The sequence below is a fragment of the Fundulus heteroclitus genome, chromosome 12 (genome assembly GCF_011125445.2).
Source record: "Fundulus heteroclitus isolate FHET01 chromosome 12, MU-UCD_Fhet_4.1, whole genome shotgun sequence".
Taxonomy (NCBI): Eukaryota; Metazoa; Chordata; class Actinopteri; order Cyprinodontiformes; family Fundulidae; genus Fundulus; species Fundulus heteroclitus.
The window spans coordinates 707808-727332 of NC_046372.1; the positions used below are offsets into that span (position 1 = coordinate 707808).

Genomic DNA, 19525 nt, shown 5'->3' on the forward strand with positions numbered 1-19525 from the left:
AAAAACAGCAGCAGAGACTCTATGGCAGAAATATAATATAATCTCAGTTACGCTCCATCCTCTCACGGAGACTCACACACACACTGTATCTCCTCTCAGACTGCGGCAGCCCTGCGCTGAGCCACAACACCCACTCTGTGAGGTGTGAAAGACAGAGAAAACCCTGATATAATTCCCACTGAACTCCTACAGCTCGCCTTCGGTCCTTACGCAACATCCCCCCCCTCCACAAGCGTGTCTGCATGTGTGACGCATACGAGGGAGATGACACCCCGTCCTACACATGCACATGCAAAACCACACACACACACACACACATGCTCACACACTCGGACGCAGCGGCGCTGTCACCGCTCCCGCCAATGTATAAACCGCACACAGCAGCTCGGAGAGGCAGAGAGCACGCGAGACGTCAAGACGGGAGGATGGAGACAGACGGAGGGAGCAGAGGGACATCAGCGGAGGGAGACGGGAGACGAAGGGACAAGATGCTGAGATGCTTTGCTAGAGTCTGAGAGGGTTTTCGGGGGGCGGGGTGGGCTCATCTGAGACCAGATCTGGCTGAGGACAGAGGGGACAGAGGCACATGGTGGGTAAGTTAGAAGCTGATATGTTGTTGAACTCCTGAGTGAAGATGAGGTGATTTATCGTTTTGCGAGGATGCTCTGTTACCGGGCGGTTTTCTGTGTGATTGTACTTTTAAAAAATAACAAAGCATGTGGAGCTAAAACGGATTACAGGGTATTTGTTTTTGTTGTTGTTGATGATGATGATTTTGTACATTTATTCAAATAAAATGAAGGGATTTTAAAGCCATAATATCTTTGAAACAGCGACGGGATTCAAACTGGGATTTCCTCAGAAGCAGCTATTTAACCTGTCCATAAAGTTATGCTTTCAACTTTTCCAACGTTTCCCCCAATGTAATTGTTGCTACTTGTACAATTTCTCCAGTATATTTTTGTAATGAGCTTTAAATAAACTCTCAACCCTCCGTTTTTTGTGTTTTACTACATTAAAGCTTGCATTTTGCTCTCATTCTGAGTAAAACGATGAAGAACGAAGAGCTTTTTTTTTTTTTTTTTTTTTTTTTCTCTCTGCAGCGCTCCCAAGTGTCCTGACCACTGTTGGCATTCAGGTAGGTTCTTCCTCCTCACACAGCAATTCAAGAAGAAATAAATAAATAAATAAAACATCAAGGCACAGCAGTTGCCATGGCAGCAGCGGAGGAACGGAGGAGACGTCGCAGCGGTCTCCTTTCACCCAAACTCACAGCCTGACGCCCACATCCTCCATCACCAGAAAGACCATTCAGATGCAACCCAGGAAGTCCAAAACCAAGGGTCCTATTATATCAATAAAAAAAAAAACAAACAAAAAAAACATTCAAAACCACTCCAGCGAACGATCTGCCAAACACGCCCACGTCCCGGTTTAAGGAACTCGTCTCTCAGCCACTTCTCTCCTCATCTGTTCTCTGCGCCCACACACACCTGCCCACACAGTGCGCTGCGCACCCAGCAGAGACGAGCAGCTACCTAACTCTAGATGTGCCAAAACTACTCAGCAGGCCTGAAAGCTAAATAAATAAATAAATATAAAAGAATAATAAAAATACAGCAAACACCTGCATCTTTGGGGGGGGTTTGGGTCTGCTTATGAAGGCATGCACACCCAACATCCGCTCAATGTATGTTTTAAGAGTAGAAGCACACGTGAGGGAGCCTGCTGATGTGCGCTGGCGTATGTAGGAAGGTGTGAGTCAGAGAAGTAAAAGCAATATAGCTCGATGGTTCTTACATCCACTCTCGCTGAATATGTGAGAAAATGCGAGTACGGCTTGCTTGTTACGTGCACAAATGCAGAGCCGACCCCATCTCCCACGCATGCAGCATTAATAGAAACACCAGCAAGGCTGCAGCAGGCAGTGGGTGTCCTCTCCACACATTTCTCTCTCTCTCTCTCTCTCTCTCTCTCTCTCCCTCGCTGCACTGATCTATGCTCCCCCTTGTAATGCTGGGGTTCTTCTGACTCCTTCACCAGTACCCAGAAATCCGCCTGATGGTCTCTGAATGTCGATGTTTTGCTTACAGTCACGGCCAGGAGCTTAAGTAGCCACATTTTCGGCATTAACCTCGTATTGTTTGGATTCCAATGATGCATTTGAAGTGTTTGTTCTCAACATTGAACCTGATTTTAAAACCGACAACTGGAATAAAATTTTCAAAAACAAGAGGTTGGTGTTCAACTTTTTTTAGTAGGCTTTCTTTAATCCCCACACAGTCCCAGTTATACACAGGCTCAAATATTCAAATACACCCTCAATGATATTCATTTATATGTCCCTCGGTGAGCTGCAGGAACACCACATGCTTCCTGTAGACATCTAAAAGCTTCGGCCACAGTTCTGGCTGGATTTTTGACCACAGGTCTCTGTAGAGCAGGTGAAGTTGATCTAAAACGACTGGATTCCTGCCCTCAAACCAGATTTTATGCATTATGTGTTTTTTTTCTTTCACTTAACCTTTATTTATACAGGTACTGTCAATGAGACCCAAGATCTCAATGATATTTTTTTACAAACACAATAACAACACGTGTAAGTAAACAGGCTAATGAAATATAACTTAAAAACAAGAGCAGCTTGCCTGAGAATTAATCTTCTATAGAGTTGGGTTTCGTGCTTGCTGATTCCTGATTTATCAGCTTCAAGAAGCTATTTTTGATGACTGTTTGGGATCATTATTCTTTTGGAACAAAATAACTTTCAACCATCTGACTCAAACTGTCGAGAAATTGGTTAAAATGGTCTTTAAAATCCCAAGAACCAACCAAGGAAGAAGCCTGATCCTGAGCTGGAAACTGCTTTAGCGCCAGCGTCACCGTCCACAGTGGAGCACGCTTCCTAATGTAAACTAAGAGGCTGCCGACCATTATAAGGAGGCTCTGCTTCGATAAGCGACGCCTTCACATCGCCTCACGTATCACAAGCCATCTGCCTTGTGGAGGAAATCTTTGCGGTCAGGTGAGGCACAGACTGAGACTTTTGGCCACAATAACAAGTATGTCTGAGATATAAATGAAGCTTTCAAACCTAAGACTATACCAACTCAAGCATAGTGGTGGCAGCATGATGCTGAGGGTCGCTCTAGCTCACAGTGGCACTGGGACGCTGCACTAAGTGGAAAGAAAAACAAAGAAGTACGACTACCAAAATTCTTTGGTTTTACCTAAAATAAACCGATGGTTGAAGCCGGAACCCGACTGGGTATTCCAGCAGGACAATTACCTCAAACGCACATCCAAATGGGTCCTGGAATAGATGAAGCAGACTAATACTGAGGCCTTTTGGACTCAGTTGTATCAAAAATGCATGAGCTTTGATTAAAAGTATGCGCCGATCCAGAAAAACTGGACCACTTAGTTGAAATCTGCTAATTTTGCTCAGAAGAATGGTCACATATTCAGCCAGAACTATGCCTGAAGTTTGGTCCAGGTTAAAACAAAGTGTGGGGTTTCCCTACAGCGTGCCCAGGATCATTTAACTGAATGTTAGCAGGGGGGTGTATATGTACAATTATGACCCTGTGTGGTTTAAAGAAAAGCCAAAACAAATCCAGACCATATTCTTGTAAAATAATAATACAGAAAAAAAAAGAACCTCCTTGATGTACAATCCACCCGGAAATAGGGAGAGGTTCAAATGCATCATCTATTACCCAGAATTCATGGTATTCATGCCCGTAATGAGTGTATGCAAACTTCTGACCAGAGCTGCATTTAAAACACACACTAAGCTTCTTCACTCAAACACCAGAACAACCAAATTTTAAGTCAGGAATTGAAATCTTTAATTAAAATTAATCTCAGCTACAGAGAACATTAGTGGCACAAGTTACAGATATTTCACAAAAGGTAAAAAGCCCGCGTGTACATTTGAACGTCTCAAACCAAGCTCTCCTCCTCCTCCTCCTCTCTCTCTTTCTCTCTTTCTCTCTCTCTCTCTCTCCACTTTATTCACTTCAGCGATGCACTGTGTGCTGATGCTGGACATTTAGGTGCCGGTGACTCATGTACAGACTTCATACAAAGCACGTTCCTCTCTGACACACACAATCTGTGTGTGTCTGTCTTGCTCTTTTCGTGCCTCCCACTACCCACATCGTGTTATGTAAGTCTTACATAAACCCCTCCGTCGACACATTTTTTTTGGCGACGAACCTCGCGGCCGCACCTTTTCGGAGGCATTTCACACCACAACGTGTTCCTGTGACGTCTTGCGGAGACAGCTGCGCATCGGCGAAAGGGTTACAGGTCACATTTTAGTTTTCAGCTGGCCAACAAGACACAAAGAGGAACGGGTACAGCGGTAATTGTGCATGCACAGGTGTCACACCAACACCTACTCAGACAAGAGATGGGACTCTGCAGTCACGTCATTGCAGCGCGGCAGGCGTACAGGTATGCAAGCGTGTCTATACCCCTTGACATTTCTCTCGCAGTCTGTCACGTTACAGTCACCACTACCAATGTGACAGACCCACACAGGACCAGCGCTTATAGTTGTGAAGTGGAGGTTTGACAAGTGGTTTTCTAATAAAAACTTGAAAAGTTTGTTCTACTGATGTGTTCGGTAGCCCCTCCCCCCCTTCAGTCTGATACCCTTTAAAAAAGTTCCCCTGTAAACATTTCACAGGTGACCTTATTAGTAAATAAAGCAACATGACATCAATTAACATCTCACAGGGTTACATAAACCCCCCGAGACACGGCCATCCGTCCACAGGGACAGACTGCACTGCAAAAATGGATCTAAAAATAAGTAAAATGTTCTTAAAGTTAGTGTATTTGTCCTTGATTTGAGCAGGTAAAAAAAGATGATTTGCCAATGGAATGAGATTTTTGCACTTAAAATGGGAACAACTCATCTCCATCGTCTTATTTCAAGTGCAGGATGTCTAATTATCTTATTTTAGGGGTTAAAATACTCATTCCATTGGCAGATAATCTTATTTACCTGCTCATATCAAGGACATATACACCAACTTTAAGAACATAAGCTGGACAGAGGAGCAGGGCCTCAATCCGCACAACTCTGGGAGGAGAATGGAGGCCAGCAAGGTAAGCTGAGGTGAAGGTGAACCGGTCTTGATCATGGTGCCAAGAGACGAACTTTTTCTCTGCTTTTACGCACTAGCTTAGACAGGGAGAAGCACTATGTGCAGCCATCAAAAGCTAGAGAGGAGATGGCATCACACTGGGGAATTTAGATGAGTATTTAGGCTATGGATGCTGATCATCATCATGTACAATACAGCAAATACTTTCTCACCTTTTTTACCCCTCAATCTATATAGCGTGTATATTATTATACTGTATGTTGTCAAGAGTGTGGATGTGTGTAAAAAAATTTCTGTGACTGTTTGCAATTCTTTTGAAATGTTTATTGTTGTGGGGATTTCACAGTCTGTAAGTAATACTGAAATTCTTCTGTACTATATTCTTTGTACAATTCTAATTTTTTTATAACATTTCACACCTTTTATTCATGATTATTCAATATTTTTCCTATGCATATATTCTCAATAAAATCTCGTGACCAGAGAAGAACATTTCACCCGTCGGGCCACTGAAACTAAACAGTTTCCCCCATTGGGATTATACAGTTTATTTTATGTACAGAATAATAATTGTATGATTGATAAAGAAGTTTATGTCCTCATTCCTCCACTGTTTAGGTGGTGGATCAGCCAATCAGCTCTCTCCGTTTCCACCATCTTCCCTGCCAAAGACACTCTTAGGCTCGCTAAAAGTCCTCCTCATTACTCCTAACATTTTCCACTTAAATTTTCTCTTACTGAGGTACAATTCTAAGAAAAATCTAAGAATTTGGGAAATTCTAAGGTTTCTGCTAAAATGACGTCACTAAGCGCTACTTTTAGTCTTAGGATTCTTTGTGAATCCGGGCACTGGCCTTTATTTATGAATGGCAAGAAGATAGCCGTTGTTGCAGGAAAGGTGTAGGAAGTTCCCGTTTGGTGTTTGGCAGAAGTCGTGTAAGCGGCACAGCAAACCCGTGGAAAAAGGTGCATCGGTCAGATGAGAGCCAAGCTGAACCCTTCGCCTACATGTGAAATGGTGTGTAGCTGAAAACCAGCACCGCACATCACCCTGAACGCCCCAATCCGCATGGCGAGGCATGGCGGTGGCGGCATCATCCTGTGGGATGCTTTTCTTCAGCGGGGATGGAGAAGCTGGTTAAAGTTGAGGGGAAGGCTGCTGGGTCTAAAAACAGGGCAATCCTGGAGGAAAACCTGTTAAGAGCAGGAAAATACTGGAGACTACAGCAGAGGTTCACCCTCCAGCAGGACGGCGACGCCATCCAGAGCTACAAAGGAGCAGTTCAGGTCAACCTGTTGACATTTGGGACGAAATCCAATTCAGAATCTGTAGCATGACTTAAAAATTGATGTTTCTGTTTTCTTCATTCAGTCTTAGTTAGGTGAGCTAAAACTCTTTGTCTCTACAGATCCAAAGCTGGCAGAGAGGCAGCCCAGAGGAAATGCAGCTGTAAATGGAGCAAATGATGGTTTCACAAACTATTGAGCCAAAAAAAATTCAATACAATTTACATTTTCCTTTGCAAAACCTTTGAAAAACACACCTGACTGTCCTTCCACTTCACACTATGGAAAAATCCCATTAAAATGTACGGATGTTTGAGGCTGCAACTGGAGAAAATATGAAACAAGGGTGTATATCTACGTTTGCAAGGCTCCGTTTGTAGACATGTGTGTGATTTTCCTTACAGAGCATCACCAGAATGAAAAAAAAAAAAAAAAAAAAAAAAAGGTTGAAACTGGTTCATCAGTCCTGAGAGACAATCTGAGTTACATCTCTTGCTGGTTTCATTAATTAAACAGTGTGTAAATGCTGTGATTCCAGTAAAAAAAAATGTCTTATGCATCCATTTCTTTGCATGTTTTAGTCTTACTTTTGAGTAATAAATATTCAGTGCATCACGTTTAGGAAAACAGCACCCTTGCCTTCTGCAAACCTGTAGTCAGGCTCTTGTTCTAGAAAAAAACATTACATCTAAAAACTTTTTTTTTTTTGTTTTTTTGTTTTGTTTAGAGAAGTCGCGGTGTCGCAGCAGTCAGGACTATCAGAAAGAGCAGACCCGACAAGTCTTAAGCTGCTCCCTAAGGGGGAAAAACACGAGAAAGCAGCGGTGAATACAGGAAGCTCACTCTTCTGTGCCCACATGGAACGGAGATAAAGGCAAACGCAGACACACAGAGAGAGAGAGACGGAGGAGGCGGCAGCGGCTTGTGCATCCGCACCGCAGACCACGGACAAGCAGACATCAAACGCACATCCATCATTGCTTGGGATGCAGTAATAACAGCCACCCTGGTGTTAATCTTTCGGCGGTGAACAATGTGGGGTATACCTGTGTGCGAAAGCCAGAGCGCTCTGCGCCGGCTCCGGACGGCTGTCCGAGTTGGGGGTGGAGTCGCAGATGTCGTCCGTGCCGTTGATGTTTTCCATGGGGGGGGTCAAAGGGGTGAGAGGGGAGGAGAGCTCACCGGCCGGAGACTCCTGCAGGAGAGAGAGGAGTTCACAGCGTCACTGAGCCAGCCGTGATGGCACGACACAATTTGTGCTCAACCCTGCGTGACCGCCGGTCCGTTAAAACCAGAAAATCAGTTGTCTATTTTCTCATATTAAAGCAACAGTGCAGCTTCAAGATATATATTGCTTTTTTTTTTTTTTTAGAGAAACGGTCAAAAGCTTCAAGGAAAGGTAGGTTTTAACAATCAAAATCAGAAATGACCCAAATCTATATTAACCTCAGCTGATTGTTGGGCTCTAAAGACGACCAACTAACTAAGAAATGCATGATCACTGTAGCTGATGTGAAGGCATCTGATTATGTTTTTAGGATTTAAAAAAAATATTTATTCATAGATACAAGCAAACAAAGTCAATAAGTATAAAGAATAACTGTGAATTTATTGTGATTTTTTTTCTTACGCATGTGGAGATTAAGTTATACCCCCACAGGCTCAGATGCACATTCAAAAAACTAGAGTATTACTGAAAAGTTTATTAATTTCAGTAAATTATTTAGTTCACTGATAGGAATACATGGACTAATATTTTCTAGCCTTTATTTCTGCTAATTATGATTATTTTTAGTATACAGCTAATGAAAATATGACATTTAAGATTAGAATTTTACATTAGACCCATAATAATTACTTTTTTTGCTTTCATAATGTGGGTTTAATACCTGCTTTAATGTGTTTTTTTTTAAAATATACTTGCAATCTGACAAACAAGTCTCGTTGCATATTCTAATTTATTGATCAGAACAGGTTAAAGGTTCCAGAGCGGATGGCAAAACAGAAAAAGCAAAGAAAAAAACAACAAAAACCATGAGCTATTTTTTTATTATTATAACCATCAACAAGCTGCTGGTATAATTTGGGCAGGTTCTTTATATTCTTCTATATTTTTATATATATATATATATATATATATATATATATATATATATATATATATATATTCACTGGGACTGAAGCCAGTGCGAACAGTAATTTTATCCTCCTTCATCCAGTCCAAAACCAGTAGACGGTTTTGGGCATAACTGACAGGTGAAACAGCCCGTTTTGTCCATTTCTCATCCAGCTGCCAGAAACCGTGTGAATCAGATCATAGGAAATTGGTTAGGATGTTAGCGGAGAACCCATGAACCTCCGAAACTCAAGGCTATCGTGAATTGAAAGCTACCAGAACATCAGGGGGAGAATCGTTGGTATTTTTTCTTTGGCATAAAGTGAGGAGGTGCTGACCGAGAGAGAAGTCTGAAACTGACTCTCACTCTCACCTGGAATTTACAGACGCCCACATGGACGGGCCAAATGCACCCAGTTAAACAAAACAACCTTTATCAGATGAAGCACTGATTGGATATTTGGCCTTGTGGACCAAAATGTATTGGAGGAGTCAAGGTGAGGCTTTAGAAACGGCTAACACTGCACCAGCTGTCACACAAAGCGGTGGCAGCATCATGCTGTGGGGCTGTTTGGTTGCTAGTGGTAAAGCTGCATTAAAAAAATCTCAGCAACATAAAGAGGAAGGCGGACTCTCTCCAAATGCTTTCGCTTCATCACAAACGAACAGCCAGATTCACACTGCGACAGAGCTAGATGACCAAAGGTGATGGCCATGATGGTCATGGCGGTTTTAGCTTCTGGAATACCCCCCCATTAAAACCTGGACCCTGCTCAAAGGCCGGGACCAAGACAGGGAACCAACCATTGTGAACAGACATCTACCAAAGATTAAGTTGACGGCTCTCTCTCTGTGCGTGTCTCCGCGACTTGCTACTGGACATTTATCCAAACACTGGTGTATATTTGAGTCGGTATGTTTAAATCTACAATAACTTCTACCTTGTAACCACAATTCTTGTTTTTTTTAATAACTGAATTTGTATGTTAAATGATAATTCCACTTAAAACAACAACAACAGTGGTTTAAATGCCTGAATCTGACATCTATGCCCAGGATCTGCAAACTTCTCATCAGCCCTGCGCTCATAAGCGGCTATAGACGATGGCCTTACTGCACTGAAGAAATAAACCGCAACGTAACATTTCACTTGTGTCCGCCTGACCTTGACGGATTCTTGTTCTGAACTGGAAACGGCGAGTTTAGGATTTGCAAAGAGGCCAAACGTCCCGAGCCGCGCGCGTTTGTGCCGCGGTCAGGGAGCGGCAGGTTCCTCTAAGCTCCGACAAACGCGGCGCAGCAAGTTTTGGCCCATCTTAGCGAACAGTTCCACATTCCCACAGGCGATTAGACTCGCTTGCTTTAGCGCAGGGAAATTATAGGAGCACAGATTAATTCTTATCTTTATATCCCATACAAGCGCGGAACTATAGAAGAGACAAATCATTTAGCTGCTGCACACTCATGAAACAAGGCTATTAGGACTCTGGGCCGGAGCTCAATCCGGCAGCACAATGACACAGAGCCGCCACGGCTCTCACGGCCAAGAAGGCGGAGAGAGATAAGAGGAAGATTGTGGCCGGTCTTACACTCTCTGCGCTCCAAGTTCATTAGCACTTTATAAAGTATCCGTTTATGATGCGTTTCCACTGGGGCCTGGCCCGCTGGGAGCAGCATGACAGGGTTCGGGTCTGTGTCCCCCCGCCGCCTTTCGGCACAATCATTTCCCTCTCTTAGTTTTAAGTTGATTTGTGGTGGAGAGAAAGGAGAAAAGGCCTGAATGCCAGCTGGCCCACGTGGGTGAAGCGCTGCTGGCTCTCGGGCGACGGAGCAGCTTCCACGGACCTCTGCAGCCTCGTATCAGCAAGTCGCAGCCTTCACAGTTACGGCCCGTCTCCGGCTGTCGGCAGGGCCGCGTCGTGTGGCACATGCGGCCCCCGGCTCCCGCCGAGAGCAAAGCTGTCCTCTCTGCCTCATTAAAAGACGTGCAAGGAGCAGAGACTGCGGCAGAGCGCAGGGCTTCCCACCTCGCCTCCATGTTGAGACGACGAGGATATGAAGCCGGGTAATGGCCTTTAGATTAAAACCCAGATTTCTCCAGGGATTCCCTCCTCATGAAACAAGTTCATTTTCTCTCACAGACATCCCCTGAACTGAAGCGTGTTGTTCCTCAGCGTTAATGCCTTATACAAAGTCAACTCTGGTCTCCAGTGTAAGCAGACTCAGTCCCCAGCTTTGCCTTTTATGCTGTAGTTTGGTGATGCAGAGAGATCGTATTTGCAGACTCTGAGAGGATTCCACACTGATAAATATCTAAACGATGAATTAAGTGGATGGATTAAGTATAATTCAGGCCTAAACTACTTCTTCATTAATGCTTTTTAAATAAACCAAGCAGGCTTACGCTTCAAAATGTCGCAATTTAAGGACGGCTTAGTGTTTTCTTTTGTTTTTCATCTCACACATCTTCTGCAAGAGTCACGGTCACATGATAAAAAAAAAGGCTGATGGGAACCATTCAGTCATCACACATGCAGCGCTGGATTAAACGCCCCACCACAGTAATTTATGCTGCTTTTAATACACAATTGGATGCTTGATTTTTGGAGTTTTCAGATAGGATCGACACCAGAAAGGTAACCGAGTAGCCCCAAATTCAGTACCACAAAAACAGTGAAAGTTGCAGGTTTAAACCATTTTTTTATCTTCTGTTTCCTTAGCAGACCCTGACTGTACAACCTCAACAAGCCCGACATGGTAAAGTGTTTTTAAAACTATGTTTTAAAAACACTTAAAACTATGTGTTTCACTGTGTGAAGCAGTGGAAAATAAGCCATCTCCTTATACTGCTACCATGTTAGCATCACAACAGCTAACAAATCCCACGGTTTTCATTTGTCTTTTTTTGGTTTTCTTTGCCAATGGAACGAGTTCTACAAAAGCCATTTCCAGGTCTGAGACCATTTGAACGCGCTGTTACATCCCCCATGATAATCACTAATGTGAGTTTTATTTGTACTGGGAAATTGGATTTTTTTTAATGGTCCCAACTAGAAAAACAGGAAGAAGTGGGTTCTGAATTGTAAAGTCCTAAGTTGCCCTGAGCTCAGTATCGAATATGGCTGCCATGCATAGAAAATGTCTTTAAAGTTGCAGGTACAGTTATCTTATTAATCAAGAGGCATGCAGAGAATTACATAATACTTATGACTTACTTTAGTGCTTGACTGAATAAGATGCAGGGAAATAAGGTACTGCCTTGCATTCCTAATACCAGCGAGCAGCACAACGATAACGCTGCGTTTGATTAGTCTTGGATGCTGGAGCTTTGATCTGGAATAACATCACACCCCGCAGGACACGCTGAAAGTTGGTAAACTGGTGAGATTAGCTAATTGTTCCTTTGCTAACTACTGTTTTTTTTAACACAGACTGAAAACTTTGCTTCTCTGTCTCCCCTTTTTTTGTATTTGAATACCACAGGAACATGTTCACAAGATGATGTTTTCAGGTAGTAATGTTTAACAATATGTAACGCTCACACAATGTTCCATCCAGCATCTTTCATAACTTTCTGTATAAATGGCTGTTATATTTCTGACTGGAAACTTGGAAAATCTAACTTCCAAATACTAATAAAATAAAGAAGCACTAGCTATCATAGAGGCACTCCTATTGTCTTTTGATATTTGTTTTCTTGCAATCTACCGTGAAGTATTCTACATTTACTTATTTTATTTCAAATGTAACACACACGCACATAAAAAATCTATCTATCTATCTATCTATCTATCTATCTATCTATCTATCTATCTATCTATCTATCTATCTATCTATCTATCTATATATATATATATATATATATATATATATATATATTTATTTATTTATTTATTTATTTATTTATTAGGAACGTTGTGGCTTGGCTGGCAGGGATGTTTCCAGAAGGTTTTTTTTTAATAAGCGGTTGCCTGACGGGGACCCTTTATAATCTTGGGATTAACACATTAAAACCAGACGCTGAATCTAGCAGAACTTTAAAAGTTTTAATGTTGCTGTCATGCATAGGGGGCGGGGCATTGTCGGGTGCAGCAGTGAGGGCAACAAAATTAAGGTAACTCTTTGAGCATGTTCTTGCTCTGCATGCGTGGGTATTTTAGCTTCCTCCCACGTTTCTCAGAATTACTCTCGGACATGGGTGTGTGCATACTTCTTTGTCCTGTGTGTGTCTGTGATGGACTGGTGGCCTGTCCAGGGTGAACCCGGCTGGAGACAGGCACCAAAGCCCCGGTGACCATGCATGGACAAGCGGGTATAGGCAACAGACGGATGGATCTCACTGAGATTTTTCCTCTCCGGTTTTGTTCGTACCTTGAAATATGAACGTTAGACTGCCTGGCCAGCGTCTGCCAGAGAGCTGCAAATTCATCATAAGCTTTAAACCTTTTTGACCTGTTAATTTTAGCTGCACACAAAAATAAATCTACATATTGCATGTGTTGCAGATATCTTTTTGTGCCCCCCTTGTATGAAACTGAACTACTTACAGCAGTAACCTGCTACATACACGGCCACTACATATTTGCTATTTCAAAATTCCTTAATTTTCCAGATTCACTTTCCTTGAATTTCTTTCTGTCCGTTTTTACAAGACTATAGACATTTGAATATTAAATATTCACCTAATTAGGGTGTATTACCCCCCCCCCCCTTTACGGTAAAGGGATACATCGCTTCTTCTGGCATCTCATAAATCCAAAATCCTAATGTAAATGCAGATACTTTGAATCACAGTAAACAATCTTTAATACTTTAATTTTACAAAATTACAAAATATAGGAATATCAAGGCCTTGTTTCCCAACAAAACTATACCAGGTTCTAAGGTTTAGCAACAAAAGTAACTGCATTTAGAGGCCAATAAAAAGCAGTAAAAAGGCCAAAAACCATGAGAAAGACAAACAAAGGCAAGTTTTAACGTGTCAGCCAAAACGGGAAGATCGGCACATAAATATCAACATTGACACACGCTGTTCAGAAATTCAGATTTCCATCTTTTAAATGTTTTCCGTGCTCAGTTTTAATATTTCTCCAGAAATTTTAAATAATAAAACGAGTTTTCAGATTTTCCCAGACTTTTAGGACTGTAAACATACATATGGAGAGCAGGGCCTGCACCAGAATTGTGTTTTTGCAATAATATCACTTCTTTTATTTAAACTGTGATTCTAAAAACTTTTCTTACCGATACTGTGTACACAAAATACTTTCCGATATTTGCCTTCCATTCTAAATTCACCTTTCTGAATGATCCATCAGAAGTTATTTACACAGGTCACACAGCCTGGGGGGTGGTGGGGTGCAGGCTGAACTTACTTGAGAAGGAGACGTGGCCATCTCCATCTTCTCCTGGCTCTTCTCCTTAGCGAGCCGCGCCGCCTCCTTGTACTCTGCAAACTTCTCTGCAAACTGGACAAAGAAGACAGCCATCAGTGTGGGCTGGAAATCCTTTATCGTGGTTTAATCTGCTCGGCAAAGCCGTGCAGGAGAGACGGGGGGGGGGGGGGGGGGGGGGTTAAGCATCTAATAGATCAGATTTAAAGGATATGGAAAAGCTGCTTCCAGTAACAATCAAAGCTGAACCAAAACCCACAACTACTGATTATTCCCACAATCCTGTCGGTGATCTCTAGCTCTGACATTCCCTGTAATAGGTTGATTAATGTTGATCTCTCAGGTTATTTTAGTCTCAACACGTCCAGTCCACCCAAAGTGGAGAGGTAACCTCAGCTGAGGGGCTGTAAGTAAATATAAACACACACGCACACACGCCCTGGTTTACCATAAGCGGGAGGTTCATATCCTCACACCGCTTCCACAGAAAAATGTCTTATATATAGAGAGATACAGAAGAGCAGGCAGCTGAGTGCTGAGGGAGGAAATCAAATCAAAGAGTCCATCTCAGGCCGGGCCCGTGTCGGCCATTAGCTAAGTTACAAAAAGTAACCAGATATCGTTCCACTTTGGTGCAACATAAGAGTTGAGCTACAGTGATCTAACCTCGGCGGTTCTCAGTCTAAGTGCTTCAGAGTCGTTCTCACAGCAGACATCCGAAAACGAAAGCTGATTCTTAAAACCTGCATTCAGAGTAAATGCTTTCTAATTGGCTGCCAGACTGCCTACCCACCCCCTCAGACGTATTTCCAGGTAGCTCTGTAGTTATCGCTCTATCACACTAACCTTTATCAGTATCTAGACAAATTCACAGTTTTACTTTTTTTCTACTTCGCTCTCTTTTGATGAACTAAGCTTGTATTTTAACTTTTTTCATCCTAATGTAACAGTGAATAAAGAAAACCTGAAAGCAAATTAATTTGCCAAGGTCACAGTGAGAAAAGGGGTTCATTTAAAGCCAATAATTTAATAACTATGCATTTTCTAACTGAGCTGGGGTCAGCGAGCATAAAACTGCTGTTTACACAATCATTATTTCTTCAAAACAAAATCACAAAATCATTTTTTAAACATTTCCTTGAATTTGGTTCTTGTTAAAAGATTATGAGAAATTAAAACAATATCTGCAGTAGATAACTCTCCCCATGTCTCGGTTTAGTATTAATCCAGATTAGTTAGTCCTGGAGGTCGAAGCTAAAAACCAAAGTGGACGTCCACCATCTAAATATAAGTTAAACATCAAAAGCATCACATCAGTTCATTAGAACGCTATTTCAAGGATCATTAAACCATTATCACATTTTTTTATTGGGTGGGTAGCTATTTACACAGAAGCTGATAAATATTTGCACAGGAAATGGAGGAAGGACAGAGTGCAGCACCAATATTCCTCCTGAGTGAAACACACCAAAAAGGCGGTTCAAAGTGCTTTGCATCATAAAAACATTAAAACATCAAACACATGAAAACGGTCACTGGTTGTGAGACCAGTAACAAACGTTAAACTGTATCAGATGAAAACATCAATATGCATCAAATATGTTGGTCAATGTTCCTGTTATTATGGGTCTAAAGCATCTCTGAACAGGTGGGTTTTCAGTCTTGATTTAAAGGAACTCAGTGTTTCGGCTGATTTGCAGTTTTCTGGAAGTTTGTTCCAGATTTGTGGAGCATAGGAACTAAATGCTGTTTTTCCATCTTTGGTTCTGGTTCTGGGTATGCAGAGTAGAACCAGAACCATAATATCTCAGTGGTCTGGAGGGTTGATACAGCAACAACAGGTCTTTAATGTATTTTGCTGGTAAATCAGTGATTTATAAACTATCATGAGTATTTTAAAGTCTATTCTCTGAGCTACAGGGAGCCAGTGTAAGGACTTCAGAACTGGGTTGATGTGCCCTATCCTCCTGGTTTTAGTGAGAACACGAGCAGCAGCATTCTGGATCAGCTGCAGTTGTCTGATTGATTTTTTTTTTGGGTAGACCTGTGAAGACACTGTTGCAGTAATCAATGCAACAAAAGATAAATGCATGGATGAAATTAATTTCCCTAGATCTTGCTTGTACATCAGTCCTTTAATCCTGGAAAGTTCTTCATGAGATAGAAGGCTGACTTTGTGACTGTCTTTATCTGTCCTTGAAGGTTTAGGTCTGAGTTTATCACTACACATAGATTTTAAGCCTGACCACTAATTTGTAGTTATAATAACTAGAGCTGTGTGCTGACTCTAGTTCGCTCTTTTTTAGGTCCAAAGATAATAACTTTAGTTTTGTTTCTGTTCAGCTGGAGAAAGTTTTGCCACATCCATGCACTGATTTGTTCTAAGCATCCGTTCAGTGCATGGAGTAACCTGGTGACACTGTGACGTAGAGCTGTGTATCATCTGTGTAGTTATGGTATCTAATACTGTTTCTTACTACTATAACCGCTATGTGACAAGGTTTAGAAGTATTACAGTGAATTGTGTGTTTAGTTTAGCAGCCGTACCTTGGACAGGTGATGCTCGGTGGAGAAGCCCAGTCCGTAGACAGTGTTCGCTCGACTGTCCGCCCACTGGCCAAACTTCTGGGACGTCTTTGTGAACGTCATGTTCGGACTGATGGTGCTGTTGATTATTGCCTGCAATTAAAAACCGCATCACATTTAGTTGTGCCTTGTGTATTGGTATACACATTCTTTACAAAATAAACAAATGGGAATAAAATGACATCTTATTGATGACTGTGAAAGCCTAATGTATCAGATATGATAAGAAAGACATGTTTTGTTGTTAAAAAATTTCTTCCAATGAATAAACAGTTCTCTCCCCAAAATCTGAAAGTCTCTTAAGACCATCCAATAAACTGACACAAAAATCTCTATCTATGTATTTTTTTTACAGATAAATTAGAAAAATCTGTCTTTTTGTCAAAGCATCCAACCAAGACAAAATAACTCTTAACTTAAATATTTAGTTAAATGCATCTAATAAAATAATAGTTTCAAAATGAATATTTGTGAAAAGCATCAAATTAAAAGATCATTTAAAAAAGGGGGGAAAGTTTATTTTACATAAACAGGACAATTAATAAAAAAAATGGGAATACAATTGAGAAAGAAAATCATTTTCTGATACTTAGTTCTTGTTCACTAGACACCTTGTTAGAAGGTATTTGTTTGCACAATTCAACAGTTTTTAAGCAGCACTGATTTTAGAGGAAAACGCAGTCAGCTGTTTCAGATGAAAACTTGTAGCTAAATAAAGTTTTTCAATATGGCAGCTGGTGATAGAAACTCTTCAGAATTTTATGTGCGTTAATGAGATGATTATTTGAAAAGCCGAGTGTTTCCAGCTGAAACGGCACCAACGGTGTTTGACAAAGTCAGAAAACGAGGGAGGAGTGAGGCTTTTAACATCAGATAATTATTCTGTGAAAAAAAGAAAAATGCTTTGTTGGTCCGATAGTGTATCTAGTTACACATGAGTAAATTTGGCACAGTAAGTTGTGACTGGGGAATTTGACCAATTACAGAAAGTATGAGTAAATACTACAGCCAGACAGAGTGATCCAGCGTATCAATTATCAGCAAAAATACAGAGAAATGCCAATTTTAATCCTTTGGCAATTGTTTCTTGTAAATATTCCCCAAACCAACTATGTCTGCCCACTTTTTTCACAATCCCTTATTTGTACATTGATCAAGCAGCGCTTGGTGAGAATCACGCAGCTTTAGGAATTTTATTGGCTAAAATGAAGCATATAAATCCTGCATTATGTGGAGCTATTTTTGACTTCAGGTGCAGAGAATGTTTTTCTAGGTTCAGTTTTATTCAGAAACGCATTTCAAATGTGGCTCTAAATCTTAGATTATAATGCTTTAAGGAATAATACTAATAAAAACACGTATTGGCTGCCTTATTGGCAGGGTTGCGTAATAGTTGGCATTCCTGTTGGCGTCAAGAAACGAGTTTGAAACGGATAGCAGCAAGCCAAGGTGTTTTTCACACCACTTAGAGATCCAATATTCTCACCGCGGTATGAGACGATGGCTCTCAAAAACGCAGCTTCAGAATCAGAGGAAACAAAACCAGCACAAGCAGAGACGGAGGAAACGCAACAACAACAACACAACAGAAGTCATCGCAGAAAAAACAAAGGGAGCTGTCCAATCCCAAAAAAAATCCTGAAAATCTGTTCATGGTTACCAAAACTTTTGTCTCATCTAAAACGTAGTCATACTTTCTAAAATGTTGTTATTATTCTGATTACTAATTTGAAAAGGCCTAACATTTTGGGACCATATTGTCCAACAGGCTGCATACGGTTTCTTTATCTGCCTCCAGTGAAACCCGGCTACGTCGTTCACACCTGGTTCCTAGGTCTTGGAGCCACTAATCGGGATCTACTGGGGCGTAAGAGTTGGTATGGAGCGCAGACAAAGACGCAGATGAAGTGAATCCTGATGTGAGCCCACCGACCCCCGGAACGCCCTGCAAACCTGAGCTCTTTTACGATGCATCACAGCGTGAGTGTTTACTGCAGAGCTTATTAACGGGGCCACTATTATGGAGGCGGTGAGATGTTCACGCTGCACGTCGACCCATCTCCGCGTGCTTTTACAGAAAACGGGGACGGCGCGAGGCGCTGGCCCACCTTGGTTCCGTCCAGGCTGATGATCCGGTAGACGTTGCGCGTGCTGTCGTAGAAGTAGGACACGGTGACGGCGTGCTTGCTCGCGGGCAGCCAGTTCTTCTTGGTGTTGGGGTCGATCTGGAAGACGTGGGCCCTCGTGCTGTAGATGGGCTGCTCCCTGAAGGGGACAAAGAAGAAGTGGTGAACCTCCTTGTGCCTCAGCACCAGCGTCTCGCCGAACCCACCTCCGCCACCAGAGCCCCTGCTGCCCAAAGGGGAGTTGGATCGGCCCGGGAGCCGGATTACCAACTCGCCGTCCTCCATGGTTACACCTCAGAAAGCGGTCCCTGCTCTCATTGCTTGGTTCCCGAACTTAAACCAGACGGACTTTTAACTCGCACCTCGGCCTCACACTCATGCTTTTGGCTTAAAAAGAAACCTGCACCGTCAACGCAGCGCAGACCCTCCCTGTCCTTCAGTGTCTCCCTGTGTGCTGTCTCTGTGCTCAGATATGGGAATGCCTGCAGCGCTCTGTGAGGGTCACACAGGGGGAAAATAGAGGGTGTGAGGCTAAATATAGCCAGCAGGCCAATGCTAACTACAGTAGACACACCCCACAGAGCTGCAGTTTCTACATGAACCTTTACACATCATGCATAAACATTCAAATTACAGTGCCCTGCAGAGGAATTCATGCCCCGAGAACTTTTCCAAAGTTTGCAAACGCAAACCTAAATGTACTTTATGGGAGGTTTAGGCGACATCCAACACAAAGTGGTGCACAACTGAGACGTGGAAGGAAAGAGATTTTACATAAAATATATCTGAACAGTGTGCCATGCAGTTTTCGTGGTACCTTTAAGTCTTCAAGGCCTTTGTTTGGCAATGGTATAAAGCTTGTTACTCCACATTACTCCAGACTTTTTGAATTGAGAA

At 42.1% G+C, this 19525-nt stretch overlaps 1 protein-coding gene across 4 annotated transcripts in view; it reads right to left on the minus strand.

Moving 5' to 3' along the window:
- Window positions 1–19525, minus strand: part of homer1b (homer scaffold protein 1b) — a 36361-nt gene that overhangs the window by 7335 nt on the left and 9501 nt on the right. The window contains exons 1-5 of one of the 4 annotated variants that reach the window (XM_021315818.2): window positions 18611–19106; window positions 16464–16595; window positions 13899–13991; window positions 7454–7602; window positions 3828–4289 (exon numbers count right to left, since the gene is read on the minus strand). In XM_021315818.2, the coding sequence (XP_021171493.1) occupies window positions 4250–4289; window positions 7454–7602; window positions 13899–13991; window positions 16464–16595; window positions 18611–18913 (717 nt within the window). In that variant the 5' untranslated portion in view covers window positions 18914–19106 and the 3' untranslated portion in view covers window positions 3828–4249. Of the gene's footprint in view, window positions 1–3827; window positions 4290–6770; window positions 7203–7453; window positions 7603–13898; window positions 13992–16463; window positions 16596–18610; window positions 19107–19525 lie in introns of those variants that run through there. The other 3 variants (XM_036143627.1, XM_012861327.3, XM_012861326.3) reach the window with 3 other exon arrangements.